A 19258-nucleotide genomic window follows, 5' to 3' on the forward strand; every position below is an offset into this window, starting at 1 on the left:
TCAATTCATCTGTCAAGCTATCTGTCACCTGTCTCCTGGTTTCTGGTTTATTCTGCTACACTTATTGTAAGTCACTCTGTGGTATCAGCTAGATATCTCACGTGTCTCTGCTCTCCACAGCTACAGCTGTTTTGTCTGCTGGAAAAACCAACCAACATGTCAGTCTGCCAGCTGCCCTGTCTGTCCATGTGTCCGCCTGATTCCGTCTCTCTCTTTTTAGATGCTTTACGACTCCGGGTCTGCCTGCCAGCCAATCTGCAGGGCTCGCCTATCCACCCAGGAGCCAGTATACCTGTGCCCATATCAGTCAGTCAATCTGTCACTTAGCATTTGGCCCCTGGACACGATAATGTCACTGAGGCAGAGATAAGAGCAGTGGAGAGGTGATGGGGAGGTGAAGAGAGAGAGAGAGAGAGAGAGATAAGAGGGAGAGGAAGAAGGGACGAACAGCAAAGTGAAGGGGGAGGTATGAGGGAGATGAAAAACAGGGATAAGAAGAAAAGTAAAGAAGGTGCGGAAAATCAAAACAGCAAGAGTATGCAGCAGGAAAAATACATCATTGGTAGGATTTAAAGATAGTCTAGAGCAGTGGTTCTTAACCTGGGTTCGATCGAACCCCAGGGTTTCGATGAGTCACTCTCAGGGGTTCGGCAGACACACACTGCGGTCAAGCGAGCTGCCGCTTTAAAATTCAATTTTCCATATCCAGCATGGGTGAGACAGCCGTTCACGCTTAGTGTTGCGACAGCAGATGTCAATGATGAATGCCTCGACGAAATCATTGAACTTCAGCAGAGCCAGCTTCAACAGCAACTCTTCGGAACAACAATGCTCTCAACGTTTTGGTGTCACCAAATCGTACCATACCCTCGTATTGCCAAGAAAGCCCTTGAGATACTCACACCGTTTGTTACAACGTACCTTTGTGAGCAATCCTTTTCGAGGATGGTGGACATGAAAACTAAGAAAAGGAACAGACGTTGCTGCGAAAATGATATGAGAGTGGCACTTGCCAAGGTGAAGCCGCGCTATTCACTGAGTTATGTTTTTGTGTGAAATTCATGCTTTGTTTGTCGACAAACCGATCCTCACAGCATCCTACGAAGTTGCGTACCTGATCGCAAATCATTCACTGAGTTATGTTTTTGTGTGAAATTCATGTTTTGTTGGATTTGTTCTTTGCACACAGTGATTTTGCATGCAACTGATGCATGGTTCATTTTGTGCACTAATAAAATATATACCTATGTTTTGAAGAAATCATTTTATTTTTCCAATTACGAAGGGTTCGGTGAATGCACTGATGAAGCTCGCAGGGTTCAGTACCTCCAATAAGGTTAAGAACCACTGCTCTAGTCATAAGCAGCTATTGTGAAGTAAGGCCTTACATTACCTCTGAACTGTTTACATGACATTAACTATTAACTCTTTACTTGCACCATTATTTATTGTGATATTGTCACACACTGTTATACTGCTATCGTCAAATGAGAATACCCAGTGCCACTTTTTATCAAAATGTTTCAACAGTTATTTGCACAAAAACGGCAGACAGTAAGAAAGTTGGATTGTAGAAAGTAGAAAAGGGCCAGTCGTGATAACACAAGTTAGAAATGACAAAGAGTAGAAATGTGGAGAGAGATGGGGGGATTTTTGGATATTACGGAAATGTGGAGTAGGAAAAAAGAAAACAGATGATGAATGGTGAACAAGGAGCAGTGAAATGTTGGTTTTCTGGTCTTTTTTTGGTCTACTACTACTTAGTTTTTATTTGATCTCTGTGGTTTTTAATTGCTTGCAGTTATAAAGTTCTGTACTGGTTTGTAGAGCTGTGACCAATAAACTTGGTCTTGTTGAGTGTTTGTGGCATGCTTTAGATTTGTCTGTGATGCTTTTTCTCCAAACCTCTGTCACAGCCAGCTGGCAATTTTACATTGATTGGCTGGAAATCTGGAAAATAAGGATATTTTATTGGATCTCAGGGATGATTGGGGTTTATACGTTGGAAGACTGAAATTAAATTGTAAACAAATGTAGAATATACACACTCCTCATAATAGGAGTAATAAAGAGGGTACATTTGTCACTTGGGCAATAAAGGCTCATTTGGCCATTCTACTCTGTTTTCTGGCAGACTAAAACATAAGGTATTAATCTAAAGACTCCCTCCATTGAAAATCAAGCTTGTAACCTATTTGACATGTTTATGTGGTGTTTTTATATGCTAGAAGACATGGGTGGGTGGGGCGGAGGGGACTTTTTGCATAATTATAGATCTGTGATTACCAACCCAGAGACTGTATGTTGATGTACAGTCTCTGGGTTGGCAAACACAGATCTGAAAAGTGAAGCAATGCGGAAGTACCTTAAAGTGCAGAACTACTGAGGGGTCCAAAACATTTTCTGGCTCCAATGGACTCCAATTCAAAAACTTTTCTTAGAAATATAAAGTCAATCATTTTTTCCCCCACAAGTCATTATGGTGTCATTTGCTAAACTCCCTCGTTCTGATTAGTGTTCTGGTGGTCTTTCTGAAAATAATTCCAATCTTCTTTTGATATTAGGCTTCAAAAAGCTCTATGCTTTTTGATTCCAGTATAGGTTGGCAGGCACAGTGTGCTCAGGCAGATAAAATCAGATCCACCAATAACTCCTACTCAGCTCATCCAAATATGGTCAAAAAACAAGATGGCAACAGCCAAAATGCCAGACTGGAGGATTTAAAACAGCGGTTCACAGACCATTGGGTGACGTCACAGTGGCTCACGGCTTCATTCTGACAAAGGTGTCAAGTGACTTCTAAGAACCTTTGAGGAAGTAGGGGATTTATTTCTGGGAAAAAAAACAACAACTTCTAATATACAATTTTGATAGCCGCGGATGGGTTTTTAGGGGGTTTAATAAATAACTGAAGGGAACTTTAATAAAAGAATTGACAGCCTAATCAATATTGAAAATAATCATTGTAGCACGAGTGAATAATGAGAGTTTCCAAATCGGGAATGGTGTAGAAATCCATTGGTAATCTTTAGAGAATCCGGTGTAAATCCGGTGGCAAGTTTGGAATTCTCCCTTCATGAACCCAGTCAGCACTGCACAGCAGCTGGGGATTACAGAGTAATGTGGATGAAACCCATTACTGGCACACACACACACACACACACACACACACACACACACACACACACACACACACACACACACACACACACACACACACACACACACACACACACACACACACACACACACACACACACACACACACAAGCATACAGTACTAGAACTAAAACACTCATGTAGACATACACACAAAGAGAGGACATTTTGCATAAGCACACATGCACACACACACTGCTTAAACACAGTGCTCGCTCCTCATCACCCCCCCCCCCCCCTTTCCAAAAATCCCCCACGTACTCTGGAGGAGGCAAATTGGCACACAGCTGGAGAGGAGTTAAGACCAAATGAGGAGACTGGTGGTCTGTGTGTGTATGTGTGCACGTATGTGCCTATGTGAAAGAGACAGAGAGGAAGACAGAACGAGAGAAACAGATGTAATGAATGAGAACAGCTTGCTGGCACATGCAACAACTAGTTTAACATAATTGAGAGAGTCATCAAACCAAAACGTAAAATTGAAAACATTCCAAGCAGAACAGAAAAGCCATTCAGGGCTCAGTTTGAAGTGAAATTCAACTATGTAATACCTGTTTAGGGATGACTTCCTAATGCCGTTAGTTATGTCGATGCACTCAGAGAACATAGGTCAGATATTCAAAAGGATAATTGGAGGGATTTCTCTCCAGGTCTGACAGTAATTGAGAGTAATGTGAGCCGTTGTAATTCCCTGGTATTTAAGAGATTTCTGATGGATTTCAGCGGAAACAAGGACTTGTTATATCGCCTCTGCACCTGCCCCTTTCTCTCATAAACACACACACTCACTTACGCTTTCTAAAAGGGCTGCATACAGCTGTTAAACTAGTGGAAACACACACACACACACACACACACACACACACACACACACACACACACACACACACACACACACACACACACACACACACACACACACACACACACACACACACACACACACACACACACACAGCCATCTATCACCCGAGTCTGCCTCAAAGCAACAGGGGGAAAAAGACAAAACAAGAGACAAGACGTAACGTTGTGACACAACCGTTTAAAAAACTCCTGAGAGCCAAAGACAGCCATGTCGCCGATGGATTGACTCAATATAACCAAGCATTAAAACACAAACAGAGCGGCTTCAACATGAGCAGAGAGGAAAAGTTTTAGACAGGGAACGGGGGGGGGGGGGGGTTCGTTATGAGTTGAGGAAGAGCGAGAGAGGGGGAGGTAAAGAGGGATATTTAAAGTGAGGGAAAGGAAAGACAAGGAAATGAACTAGTGTGGCTTTAATTCAGTTATTCCTTTATGAGTCTTTATAGAGTTGAATCCTCACCTTGTGTTGATACCCACTTAAAAATGGTTTTAGATTTAAAATCGAGAAAGTCCCTCATATATTCATATTGCATTCAACAGTGTCAGATTCTTTGTCAATGAGAGTCACGATATTTTGACAGTGTGGTAATAAAACAGATTAATAACTCAAATTGTTCCACAACTGCTGTCGTAATGTCATTTTGGGAGCCACAGTGAAAATGGAGCTGCTGTGATATAACGTCCCTGGAGTTAAACTAACTTTAACTTAGTTTTATCTTCCTAATCTGATACTTCATTATGAAGCTTTAATCAGAGACGCACAGTCCAAACAATGACGCAATAAACGCTTAAGTGGAAAATAATGAAGGGTGGAGAAATATCTTTTCATCTATCTAAGGAAGAATAGGAGAAGACAGCAAAGTCTATTTGTTGGAAGACTGCACTGTAATGAAAAAAAATAACATGAAAATCCTGCATCACATTGTCAGGTTTTTGCAAATTACTATAAATGAATATTGCTTTAAACTGCTTAGGGAACTCTATTAAATTCAGTTCATTAATATACCTTAAATTATAGCATCAGGTTGGTAGCCAATGGGAAGAGAGCCAGGATTCCTGGTTTTGAGGTACGTCACCTTTGATAATCGTGTTTCTTTTTTTTAACCTGACTAAAAACATTTTTTTTGACAGGCAAAACTCCTGTTAAATAAAGTGTGAACGAAATATTCTTCTGAAGAACAACCTGGTTGATGTTGCATAGAGTGCAAGTAGATAGAAATAACCTCACATTAATTTAACCCTGCTATTGCCAACATTTGTGTTCGAGTGAATATGTACTTCTCAAACTGTATATATAAAATATATAAATAAATAAAAAATTTGCTTGAAAATTTGATTTCATTCATATATTTCTTTAACATATAGAACAGTGATACCCTCTCATTCTGATTCAAAAAGAGTAAAAGTAATCGTAGACGTAAGTTCACAACAGCTTTTATACTTTAGTGGCTAAAGTGTCTGGAGATTACTCTCAGGGTTCCTTGACGATGAGGACATGTCCAATAACCTACCAAAAGTCAGAGTGTTTGCGAGTACATTTTGGATGATAAAAAAAAGTAAAATAAATATGTATTTATGAATAGAAAATGGCACTTAACCTGCTCACTTTCCTTTCATAATAATATGACTTGTTAATTGAGGAATTGTGACATCACTATGTCACCAACATTACTAACTGTAAAGCTAGAGCTTTAAAACATTAAATTAGTTATAGGAAATCTATTATTGCTCATTAACATGCACATTTGTGCTGCCAAGTGCTTCCAAATCCAATTATTTCACTTGAGGGGGGGTCCTGAGATGCAATTATGAATTTCTGTCATGTATTGTTCATTAGTACATGGACAGAAACACAGGTGCTAACATGTAGTGCCATGTGCCAAGAAAAGTGCATTTGTGAATATGTGAAAAATACAATTACAAGCCATTTTCAGGCAAATGTATATGGAGTAGAGAAGGAAAGCTTTCAGAGTGATTGGCAGTTGTCTTTGTTTGACTAAGTAAGACCACAAGAAGCTGCTGTGGCGCACACAGTGCAGGTACAGTATACGGCATCTGGAACAGTATTACCTGAGAGTAGTGGGGGAAAAAAAAAACTTTTAACACAACAGAGCCAAGTCATTAAGAGCGACGCCTGAAGCAGCGGAGAGAGGTCTTTCTGTTTTATTAGGAGAAGCCCAATAAGACACTAAGCTGTTTTCCTACTTACGGTTAAGTGGTTACATACTGTGTGTCACGTGTGTGTGTGTGTGTGTGTGTGTGTGTGTGTGTGTGTGTGTGTGTGTGTGTGTGTGTGTGTGTGTGTGTGTGTGTGTGTGTGTGTGTGTGTGTGTGTGTGTGAGGGATGGTATTCTGTTGGTTCAGCTGTCAGTGTGGTTTGTGTTGGCGAATGTCTGTGTGTGTGTGTTTGTGTGTGTGCGACTCCTAAACCTCCCTTGACTTCTGACCTCTTGAAGTCACATGACACTCCATCAGTTCCCACCAAACACTTAGAAGATGGGGTCAGAGGCTAAGCAAGGGTATTATCAACCAGGATTGGGGAGGCATACCAAATACATAGACATAACATTCAAACGTTCAACACCATTTGCTAAAGCTAACAACCATTTGGTCGAGGACTGAGTTACTGACAATCAAGAAACTTTGGTGGAAGCTCAGTTTTACTTTCATGGATGTCACTTATATGGGTTAAACAGCACGTGCAGGTTCTTATTATAGATTTGTGAAGGAGGGCAGTAAAGTAAAATTTTTTAACCTGAAACTAGATTTGTATTACTTTTTATAAAAAAACTAAACAAAATATTGTCAAGCCCAGTTCACCTAATAATTTCCTAGATTAGAATAATAACAATTAGCAAAGCATTCAAAATTCCCCATACTTTTTGAAATGGTGGATATTTAATTTTACCAAGTAAAAAAAACAAACAATCTCTAGCTACCTAAGGTAGGCAAATGATTGGCTAATAATCATTTGAGTGTTTGCAGATTATTTATTTTTTTATAAACAAAATTGCTGTAAATTAGTCTTGCACATGATAGCTAAATACATATTTTACATTAAAAGTTAAAAGTCAAAAAGTCATCAAAATCCCTACCTAATGATCCATAGATGTTATAGGAGTGTTGTTTATGTATAGTGGGACAGTGCTACTTTGTTATCACAATAGGCCCAACGTATTATGAAGAAACATATAATTACAATGTTATTTGTTAGAACAAAATGCTTGTTACCAAAAAATAGCGCAAACAAGATTCATGTTTAAAGGTTTCCGTTTCCAAAACAAAAACTTCCCAAAACCAAATTGAATATCAGGAACGAGCTGCTTTTAATCCTAATTCGAACTGCTGTAAAAGCACCTTGGCTTCCATGCCGTTGAGTCTCCAGTAATAAATATCAAAGTATTTTTCAAGCAAAACTTGTAATCCCACATACCTCAGCATATACAAGTTAGCTAATTACATTAATGACGGTCCCTGCCTTTGGAAATAAAGCGATGTTTTTACTGTATTTTACTGAGCAATTTTTCATTTTTATTTTTAGCTGGCATGCAAATTTTAGCAGTTGCTGTCAATTGTAGACCAGTGTACTGCAGTGTGATGTGGACAAAACAACAGAGTAGAAGTTTCTACGTTTCACTTTGTCGAAATTTAAACAATCTCCTTTTGAATCATGTATTACTTAGTTAAGTCAATTCTTAATACAAAAACAACAGTCAGTATTTGTATAAAAATTATGTACAGTTTAAATGCAAAAAGATGATTTTGTTTTCATATTATTTGTTCCTATAACTATTTATACTCTAAATTGTATTCTGGTTTTATTGATTGACTTATGTTATTGCTCTTGATGCTGCTGTAGCCAAGGAATTTCCCCCTGGAAATGAATAAAGATCTACCTCCCTATGAGAAGAAATTCACTTCTCACTTTGAAAGGGTTGATGTGGTTTAGTGACCAAAGACATCAAGTGGGCAGTTAAATGTAAAAACAAACCTGAATATGGAGAAAAATTAGTTCGAGCTCTTTATGCAGGAGATGTTGACTGGAGAGTTAGAGCGTGAGAAATGATATTTACTTCACTGAGGACTGTTTCTTGACCTGTCCACTAATTGTATGTTTTGTGCAATGAGAACTTCACAGCAGGGGGAAATTTGTGTTAAGATGACCTGCCAACAAGCAATTTAGAGGCAAAGAGCAGACCACTAAAGAGTCAAATGTTCATCTCCTTTCTGTGGAAACAACCAAAGAGCAAAGGGCAGAGAGAAAGTAGATGAATGGAAAGAGGATAAGAAGTCGGGATAAACAGGAGACAAAGAGATGTAGCTACAGAGGGCTGAGTCAGACAGGAGAGGAAAACGAGAACAACGAGGAGGACGAAGACAAGGATGGGGACAAAAACTAGAGATAAAGAGACGCTGGTTATCACGCAATGAGGTATGAAGGAGAAACAGAAGGTTTTCCAAAAACCTGCTTTAGCTAGGGAAGGCAGAAAGCGTAAAAGATGTAAAAACGTAGGGAAACAAGGTGAAACACTGAAGAAAAGGCGACGATGGCTACAAGACAGAGAGACCGAGCCTCTCAGATAGATGGTCTTATGAAGCTGAGAAGAAAAACATGAAAGGACAAAGAGGAAGAAAGGGGCAGAAAATGAGAAGGGGGAAGAAGAAAAGTAACTGAAAGGAGGGGGGAGGGGCTGATTGAGAAGAAAAGAAAAAAGGAAGAGAAACAAGTGCTGCCCTCCAGAGAGGGAGCATGCTGAAGGTCAGCATCTGCTGAGAATAATGGGCACTCCTTTAGAGGAACACACACACACACACACACACACACACACACACACACACACACACACACACACACACACACACACACACACACACACACACACACACACACACACACACACACACACACACACACACACACACACACACACGGCAACGTACTTCCTTGTTCACGTTTCAATGAAACTAAACACCTTTCAGGGGCTCCTATCTGTCTTTGTCTATAAAGCTCTGTCAAGTGTGATTAACCCACCAGTATATCATGCATGCGTTACATACTAGTGTAGGAAACTAACATGATTACGTTCCCTTGTGTATGTAAGTGTTTTTCCGCGCAGATTTGGAAATCTGCCATGTGTGTGTGACTATGAACGTGTGATGGTGCATAATTCAAAGTACTCATATTAAAGAACACAGCTGAATGAGAAGAAATGACCACAGGAGGATAAAAAAGCAAAGAGGAGAGAAAATGAAAGAGTATGGTAATACAGTAAGCACTTAAAAGTGAAAGGTATGAAGAAAAAAACGAAAGCACAAAGAAAGAAAAAAAGGGAAATGGGAGAGGATCAAATTAGAGCACAAAAAAACATTAAAAAAGATGTCGGTGAGAATAAAAAAAGAAACAGTAGTGAAAGAAAAAAGAAAATGAGATGGGAAAAGGACAGAGGAGAAACCCATTAGAGGAAAATGAGAGAAACTGAGGGATGAGGGCCTTCCAGATGGTAGGAGACTGTTGCCTCGGAAACACAGAGAGGGCAGAACAATGGGGATTTGGAGTGGTGTTTCGCATCCCATCATAATATGGCCATGCCATTTGGAAATGGAGCGACAAGGCTGCAGCCAAAAATGACAGAGGCTGATGATTTACTGCAGGCAGATCCTCCAAAAAAAGTAAGTAAATTCTGATCAACAAGTCGAATGTAAGACAAGCTGATGAATCAACAAACTGAAAAACCTGCTTTGTTTTAAGGGGGTGAATTTCTTTGAGACCTTTCGTTCATGTCATTGCAACAAAATTTTAAATCGTCCTGACATGTGATCACCAATTCTATTTATTATGCAGATTGTAGGAAATAGAAACCTCTACAAACTATATACATTTACATGCTGTAAGATCAGATGAAATGATAACCTTTGTTGAGAACAATAACATCCAATTCAGCCATACTTCATGTTCAATGGTGCAAACTGAGCTTCTATCCATATCAACTTAAAGAAATCCACCTGTGTAACAGCCATAAAGACAGATTGATCCCATTGGTAGTGAGCTGGCACATTGTAAGTACCTGTAAAGGCCATGCCCGTCTATACTAGCCGCAATCGTTCAAACTAAAGATGACATTTATTTGTGGAAGTATCATGCCATAACCAGTTATAGGCAGTATGGTGGGTGACTTTCAGAAACATAATGAAATCCATTACTGATAACACCATATCCCATTTGAACAACCTTCATTATTTCACATCTTGAGCCAATAAGGTTCCCCTCAGCAAGATGTAATAGTTTCAAGCTGGGCACATTTTGCCCTGTGCAGGACCACAAGATACAAATTGCTGACAAAATTACGATCCCTCAAAAGCCACTAATTTGTTATATGAGGAGGCGTTTTGAAATAGTCGCTGTAACAGGGAGATTGGAGAGCATAGAAAGCTCAATACAGACATGAGTATGGTGTTGGATTCACAGGAAAGGACTTCTACGGGGGAACACAAGGACACGGACCGACTTAGGCCAAACCATGTTCTCAGTGTTTGTATATTAAAAGTTATGGTTTGCACCATACCTGCGCACAAGCCACTGTGCAACCTATTACTGCTCTAAAGTGTAACGGCAGCATTTAGACCGAATGTTGCACACTGAAATTGAGGGTAAATATGCACATCTATTCACCAGCTTGACCTCTTCGCTCTCACTGCTTTACTTTAATGTCAAACTCCAGCTTGTTGCGGTAATTTGAGCTGCTTCCTGTTTCAACTGATTCATAACTCACCACAACAACTTAAAGTGCCTTTCATTTTTGTTTTTTCTTGATCAAAGACATTGATACGAGCTCAAATTGTGCACAAACTCCTAACGTTGCATGTCATAGTCAATGTAATGGAGAAAAAGAACATTATATGTATGCACAAACACATTTAATTGTCACTTAACTATCCAATATAAGTTTGAAAGTGGAGAATTTCTCTCTAGCAGCACAGGGACGACAGATGGTCATTAGACTGTTGCCAGATGTTAACATTTCACAGCTGCAACTGTTGAGAAGTATGAAGCGCAGTCCATCCTCTGGTTCTTTAGATAGAAGTAGGTAACAATGTATTATAATGCCTTCATGAATTTTCCACATATTGATAATTAATAAACTGCTGTAAAGTACAAATAAACTGCTGTCTCACTTTGGGGAAAAAAAAATCACAATAAAATGGAAAATGTGATTCAATTAAATTCAAGAAGAGGTGAATTCTGACTTTGTATATTATTTTCATATTATTTCCATGACTAATTATTTGAGATAAGCCACTTTATTCAGGTGTAATTATGCTGCGATGCAAAATGTGAGTGAAAATTTAACAACTTGTCACAAACTTTGATTCCACAGGAGCACAGTATTGCTTTACATCAGTTTAACTCCAGGATACCCCAAAAACCTGTTAAACATCTACCGGACCTGAAAGACACATTTCCTCTCTCACCCTTGGGTCCATACAGAGTCAATTAAGCTTTGACCAAAAAAAAAAAAAAAAAAAAACCTCTTTAAAGCAGCAACGAGCGAACACATCAGAAACGCTACAAGTCAGGAACAAGATAGGGTCACGAGAGGAAAAAGGAGGATGGAGGAGGAGGAGGGGAAGGCAGTGTATGAGGGGCAGGGTCTTTTCTTCAGATCCCCTACGTGGCTTACAAACAAGCAGAGTCTCAATGAGTCCAGAGAAACACGGAAAAACAACTGGACAATGGGGTGGATTGTGCAGCAGTTGTAAAGTGGTCTGGGAAACTCTCAGGCCTGGTTGGGAGGTCTTCTCAAGAGAGATGGCGGCAGAGACAGACAGAGAGAGAAGTGAGAGACATTCCCGTTTCATTTCCCTCCCTCGGCAGACTGAAATGATATTCAACAATGTCCTTTTCACCCCAAGTTCAGAGAAAAGGAAAATGAGAAGCCGAGGGGCAGAAAGAGAGAAAGAAGGCAAAGCTGAATGGTAGAAAGTGGAATGAGGAAAGATGTGCGCAGAGACAGAGCACAAGACACAGTAAAACATCTGCTTTCTAATTACTAATCATCTAATTATCATTATAATGAGGAAGTGACAGCCTCCTCAGAAACCTGAGCAACAATTCTGATTGGCTCTTTTAATCTAATAAGTGCAATAACAAGGACAAATCGGGAAGGGTGTTCTGCTAATCCAATTGGGTCAAGGCTGTGTCTTGAACAACTGAACGCTGTTATCAACAGGGATCCTTGGAGACCTCAATAATGTCTTCAATCAATGTCCAGTTTTATGTGCCCTGAAAATCACCTGCGCAAGAATAAAGTCTTCAAAAGCAGTCAGGAGCAGAGATTCCAGCTAATGAAGGAAAATGATACAACAGAAACTCTACAAGGGTGTCCCTTTATGAATGTGAGTAGATAATAATACCATGTGAACTAATTCTGTGATTTGGCACAAATGTTCAATTTTTTTTTTTAATTTTCAAAAGAATCAGGATGAGCTTGGTGTGAAAACGGTCAACTTCTGACCTTGTTCTTTTTTTTGTACATGTTTTTTTTTTTTTTTTTCCATAAAGAATAATATGGGAGAAATTAGCTTGCATCTTTCTCTGTATACATCTGACACACACAGCAAAAGAATGTGTAAATGGGTCAGTAATAGTGCACACATGGTAGGGGCGCAACCTGCTAATGTTGACCATACACACTCTGATAGCCATCTACTGACCTCAGAATGACCGCAATACACACACACACACACACACACACACACACACACACACACACACACACACACACACACACACACACACACACACACACACACACACACACACACACACACACACACACACACACACACACACGCCAAATCACTGAAGTTGTTACAAGCAGATGTACATTCACTCTCAGGCATCAACTGCAAATTAGAGAGTGGTTACATATTGATGCAACTTTCTTGATCTATTCCAGCCAGGAACGGTTTCTGAATGTCGTAAACCTCTTTCTCCTTCCTTTAGGCGTACCTGCCCTCGTAATTAGAAATAAAAGTGTCCACCTTCATCCCATGTTTGACACAAAATCAAATTTTAGTCCTAAACAAGCCAGTTTAATATCTTTGAATGCTTAACATCCAATCTGGGCGTCACATGATGCGCTGAGGTGGAGAGGCTCTCTCACTCTCAAACGGCTCCTTTGTTTCAGTATAATAACAGCACTATGAGAAAGATGGAAGAGGAGAAGTACAGACAAAAAGGTGAAATGCAGGGAGAAGATGAGATGGGGGTGAAGAGGATAGAGAGGTAATTCAAAGAAAATGACAGTGAGAGGAGACCTCAGGCCCTTTCATTAGGAAAAAAGACTTTAACAGAGTAAAGGAGTTAAGGTTGCTATATTCTAAATATGGACTACAGATTATTAAGTAAGGGATGCATAAGCGAGTGAAGTGCTGCATATTTGAACAGAGAAAAATCCTGCAATACATAACATGCATTCATATATTGATATCTTTTTTGTCTATAAGATTATTTGACAAAGAAACCAATTTTGTTTCAGCAAACATAACAGCGAAAAGAGTGTTCTGTTGATGTAAAATTATTTTTAATCACTCTGGAATGACTTTTATAGTTTGTGTAACTTTTTCTTATATAGTCATTAACTGAGAAATGTTTTATGAAGTAGCAAAATATACCACATACCCCGAACAGTCTTCTCTCTATTTCAAGCAGTGACATTTGCTGACAGTTTGTTTGGTAAAGTGTTTGTGCTTTAGGCAGGGAAACATCATCCACGGCTAGGTCATGTTTTAATTTTAGAGCCATCAAAATCTTGTCTCACAGCATGCAGACACAGACACACACACACACACACACACACACACACGCACGCACGCACGCACGCACGCACGCACGCACGCACGCACGCACGCAGGCAGGCAGGCAGGCTGACAGACAAAGTCATACACTCAGTCACCGAATGTACTCCGTGCTCCAGTTAACTGATGTCGAGTCAAACATACAGTACCTGATTAAGCAGCCCAGCAGCTATTTCCGGACTTGCTTGGAAATAATGTAAACACACATTCGCAAATACACACATGCACTTTCACAAATGTGGAACCGCCCACATGCACGCATACAGGTATACCGGCAGTGCCGACACTAGATACACACAGCCTGCCAGCTATTTCTGGGCCGGTGGCAAAATAATATGTTTTCATAAGGTCAACAGCCTGGATGTGGTTTCCAAACATGATCTGTTTCGCTGCCTCTCATGATGCTGAAATATCAGTTGAGTTAATTGATAGCAGGGAACCGAGTGTGGACAGAAACGCTTAGGCAGGAAGGAAGATAAATAAAGACAGAATGAGAGAGAAATTCGGCTCTTTCTGACATAAAACCTTTTAAAAATTGAAACATTTCTGCGTTAACGTATCTATTTAGTAATGGCTTTTTTACTTTCAAACTGGCGGTTCATTGTGGAAAACTTTCCTGTTAACTCAAATACAAGAAGCTGGTTATGGATAGAAGTGTAATGCTTGGATAATATTTGGCATCTGCCATGTGAGACTTGGCTGCACGAGGCATTACGTACATGTATGTATAAGGCTATTTACTGTTATATAATCTGCAGGGGGAAAGAAGTCTTCGAATTTCAAGGTCAGACAAATTTCCAGGTTATTTTTGGTTGTTTTTTTTTACATAAACAATTTAGTTCATGTAACACAAAAAAACCTCCTCACAATCAGATCTGCAACTTAAAAGCGACAGAATTTAAATCATCAATTACTGGTCTTAATTAGTATGCTATATACAGAGGTAGCATGTGGTGTCTCAACTGTCACAGGCTGTAAGTAGGCAGAATGTCAGTGACTTCAATGGAAAAACATCTTTTCAAACATAATGTGTACATGTAGAATTGGTACATCATTTACGGATTACAGTGCAACGTCTGAAAGTGGAAACAGAGACATGGTGTACTGTATGTGAGTGTGTGTGTGAGAGTGAGTGAGTGTGTGTGTGTGTCCAATTTCCCAAGGCTTTTCAGATACCACGGCCAGACCTCAAAACTATCATCACTGTTCTCGCTCCCATCTGCCAAAATCATCACCCACACAGACACTCTCCCTCTCTTTTACTAAAACACACACACACACACACACACACACACACACACACACACACACACACACACACACACACACACACACACACACACACACACACACACACACACACACACACACACACACACACACACACACACAGAGAGGAGGTGTGAAATAGCCATCCCTCAACATTTTAACAGGGGTGGGAACCTGGCTATAAACTTCCTAACGTTCTAAACTTCTGTCTGTCATTCCACTTAACCTGCCTCCTCCCTCTATTTCCTCACCACTGACATACACACACAAACATTTGTTAGTCTGCTGAGGTGTCGGTAGTTACAGGCAAAAATAAAACGAGGTGAGAAGAAGCTAGTAACAACTACTCTGTGTTCTTACTGTTAACATTTACACTTCTATTTTCACTGGAAAAAGTTTTATTTTTAGATACGAGTTAATGCTACACTGATATTTGGCCTGTCAGGGGACTGTTTAAATACATTACTGCAGGATTGTTCAAGAAATGGAAAAATAACTGACCGTAAAAACAATAAATGTAGAGGAGAGTGAGACATCACACAGGGGTGAGAAACAAAGAGAAGAACTCAAGAGAGGGGAGTCAGCAGGGAAAAAGAAAATGTAGAGATGTAAAGATTGTAAAAACAAAGTGACGAAAGAGGGGAGAACTCAGGTTGAGGCCTTTCAGGAAGAGAAAGTGGAGAATGAAAAACGAGATGCTGAAAGAGCAGGAGTGACTGATGATGGTTGGAGAATATAGTATGTCTGCAACTGTGTTTCACGTTGAGGTTAACATGTTTAAATGGTCAGTGAACACCTGTGGCTTCACGTTCATGTTCCAAAGCCAATTTTTTTTTAACTTTTACACGACTATGGTCATTCAGGGATGCAATATTTATCTGACTCCATCAGAAAACACATAATGAGAAATAAATGGAATGATCCTTTCAAGAATTGATTAATATACTCAGGAATCTGTTATTGTTCTGGTGTTGGCTAATGTTCGCAATATTTCATGCTGTCGAGGGAGGAAAACAACATAATGCACCAGGCAGTAGGCTAAGCTTGGTGCACAGAAATAGTTGAGTGGTTATGTTTCCCTGCTTGATGATCAAATGGGACCACAGCTAATTCTTTAGTGCGCTGATTGGTGACTTTTCAATTGTCTAGGAATGCTCAGTTCTAACTACAAAGAAAATGAAAAACCACATTTGAATGGACCAAAAATGTAAATAAAATGAAAAAGTTAAACATTTTAAAAGAGGAAATTAAAAGAAAATTAAAATGATGATAAAATACCACACATGGTCACTGATAGCATACACTGGGTAATGATTACCTTAACATCAAATTCATTTTCTGACAATTTAGATCAGTGACGCTTTAAGAGAAACTCCATGAAAAGTTTAATATTCCCATAAATAAGTAAATATAAGTTTGTTAAGTTTCCAAATGTAACCGTGGTACAGCAGCTAGTTCACTTAAGACCAAAAACAAATTGGCATCTTAATGACATTGCCTCACTCAGAGTAGACACTCATGGAGACTTTGAAAAGTTCTGATGGAGCATGAGCTAAAGTTTTAGTGGGGCAGCAGGAATCAGGGATCAGTTTTCATCGTGTGTGTGTGTGTGTGTGTGTGTGTGTGTGTGTGTGTGTGTGTGTGTGTGTGTGTGTGTGTGTGTGTGTGTGTTCCCCGGGGAGAGTGTAAGGCGAGTTCCTGGCTGAGACAGAGGCCTCCAGAGACACTCAGGAAGAAAGACTAACTTTTAATTAAAGGCAGAGAAGAAAAGAGAAGAGAACAGTGATATGTGCATCAGAAGCTTTTCTTTCTTGGACTCTGTCACCCAACGGAAGGAGAAGATGCAGTACCTTGGTAAGGAGGCATACTGACGTTCCACCTCTTCGTATCGTGGAGTCATCCGATGATCTGTCCCTCTGCCTGGAATCTGTTGAATAAAAACTAACTGTTAGTTTGTGGCGGTACTTAAATCACAAAATGTTGATATCCTTCAAATAAAAACCTACATTATACAGGGTATTACTCTGCCTTGAGCAGAAGTAAACTGCGAAAATGTGAGTCTAAGCATGTGCAATGCACACCCCTAAGCCCCTCGCTCTCTGTTTGTGTGTGTGTTTGTGATACATGAGTAATTTAGCACTGACAAAGGCCAGTTATTAAGGATTTGGAGTCAGAGTTTCGGTCTTCTGAGGTTTTTTGGGGGGGAGTAGTGGGGGTCTCCATCCTAGATTAGGTTACTTCAAAACAGGATGGAGTTGTCCTGCTCAGTCAGACACACACACACACACACGCACGCACGCACGCACGCACGCACACAGCACACACACACACACACACACACAACACACACGCACAGACACACACACACGGGCACGCGCACACACACACACACACACACAGAGAGAGAGAGAGAGAGAGAGAGAGAGAGAGAGAGAGAGAGAGAGAGAGAGAGAGAGAGAGAGAGAGAGAGAGAGAGAGAGAGAGAGAGAGAGAGAGAGTCACAAATATACACAGCGTTGTCTCATCTCCATATTGGAAAAAAAAAAAAGATTAAGTCGAGCTGCTGACAGTTCAATCTCTCCTACTTCCTCGTCTCACTGCTTCTCTCTTTAACCCTCACATCTAGTGATTCCTCCTCCATTCCTCTCTCTTTGCCTCTCTCTCTCACACACACACACACACACACACACACACACACACACACACACACACACACACACACACACACACACACACACACACACACACACACACACACACACACACACACACACACACACACACAGAGATTATCCCAGTCTATTCAGTGGGGAGATTCCAGCTGCCGTGGCACTCCTAAAAGAAGCCGACTAAACCCCAAACATTAACACGCTCCATTAACACACACACACTCGTGCACACACACACACACACACACACACACACACACACACACACACACACACACACACACACACACACACACACACACACACACACACACACACACACACACACCATTTTTTTCCCTTGTAAAATGCACTGAATACTTTAAATGCGAGTCATTTTAATATAAAGTAGGGTGAGAAAGTGAGATATGATTCAGGTGACTGATTGACTCTCCATACATGCTGAAGTTTAACAATGAAAAAAAGAATGCAGCATTATACAATCCCTTCAGGGTGTGTGTAATGCTGAGTCTTTGAAAACAGCCCATTACATTTAGTCTACTGCACCTTTGCCACTGTAAAATGCTTCGTTATGGTGCTATCAGATAAAATTGCATAACACACAAGTATTTCTTCAAGTACACTGTTGTACCGACAGGACATTACTATATGTCATTTGCACAGTACAGAGCTACTGTAAAAGCAGGGCGTGCACCATGTTCCAACAAAGTGAAAGAAAGAATAAAATAGTTGTTAAATCCAGAAGAGGATAATAGAATAAGGTTGAAGTGCATGTGCATGTCCCAAGTGGTGGAGACAAAAGGCTGAAGGTTTTATAGGAAACTAGGTTTTTCTTCTCTCCTCGCTGTGCTCCGAATTAGATATTACAGACCACATCATTTTGCTTTTCTTTCCCTGCCTCTTCTCTCCTCTCTGCATTCTAGGGAATGATGCCAGAAGGCATTTAAAACAGATTTGCTGGCCCTGCTTTCTTTTGAACACCTGTCTTTATAGCTTCAATATCTCAGGTAGAGAGACAGCGGGATATTAAGAGAGAATAGAGAGGTGGGACGAAAGAATGAAAAGGCATTAGATGGAGAAGAAAGGAGGAAGGAGAGCGGGAGCGAATGAGAAGTAGATGAGTTAGAGAGAGCAGGTGAGGGAGATATAGAGCGGAGGAGAGGTATTATGAAGCCATTGAGAGGGGGCAAAGGCAGAGAAGAGAGATGAGAGGTGAATTATAAAACAAGGGAGCGAATGGGGTGAAGACCGGGGCGACAGAAAGGGGAGGTGAAAGACACATTAATGACACGATTTAAACAAGATGTTAAAGAGGAAACCAGAGATAGCGAGAGGGGTGAGAGAGTGAATGACTACATCATCCGGTGGAGACTAAGAGGTGAGAGAGACTAAGGGGGTGTAGAAAAGCCTTGAGTCACGAGAGGAGGAGTCAAGAAAAA

General features: G+C 40.2%; 1 protein-coding gene across 3 annotated transcripts in view; it reads right to left on the minus strand.

The window, feature by feature from the left end:
* pard3bb (par-3 family cell polarity regulator beta b) overlaps positions 1-19258 on the minus strand; it is a 198765-nt gene that overhangs the window by 4207 nt on the left and 175300 nt on the right. For all 3 annotated transcript variants that reach the window (XM_069698895.1, XM_069698896.1, XM_069698897.1), the window contains exon 23: positions 17001-17077. In XM_069698895.1, the coding sequence (XP_069554996.1) occupies positions 17001-17077 (77 nt within the window). The remainder of the gene's footprint in view (positions 1-17000; positions 17078-19258) is intronic.

This window comes from Brachyistius frenatus, unplaced genomic scaffold (genome assembly GCF_029030835.1).
Source record: "Brachyistius frenatus isolate BFR_SWC_R1_liver_20210118 unplaced genomic scaffold, ASM2903083v1 Contig_28, whole genome shotgun sequence".
NCBI lineage: Eukaryota > Metazoa > Chordata > Actinopteri > Embiotocidae > Brachyistius > Brachyistius frenatus.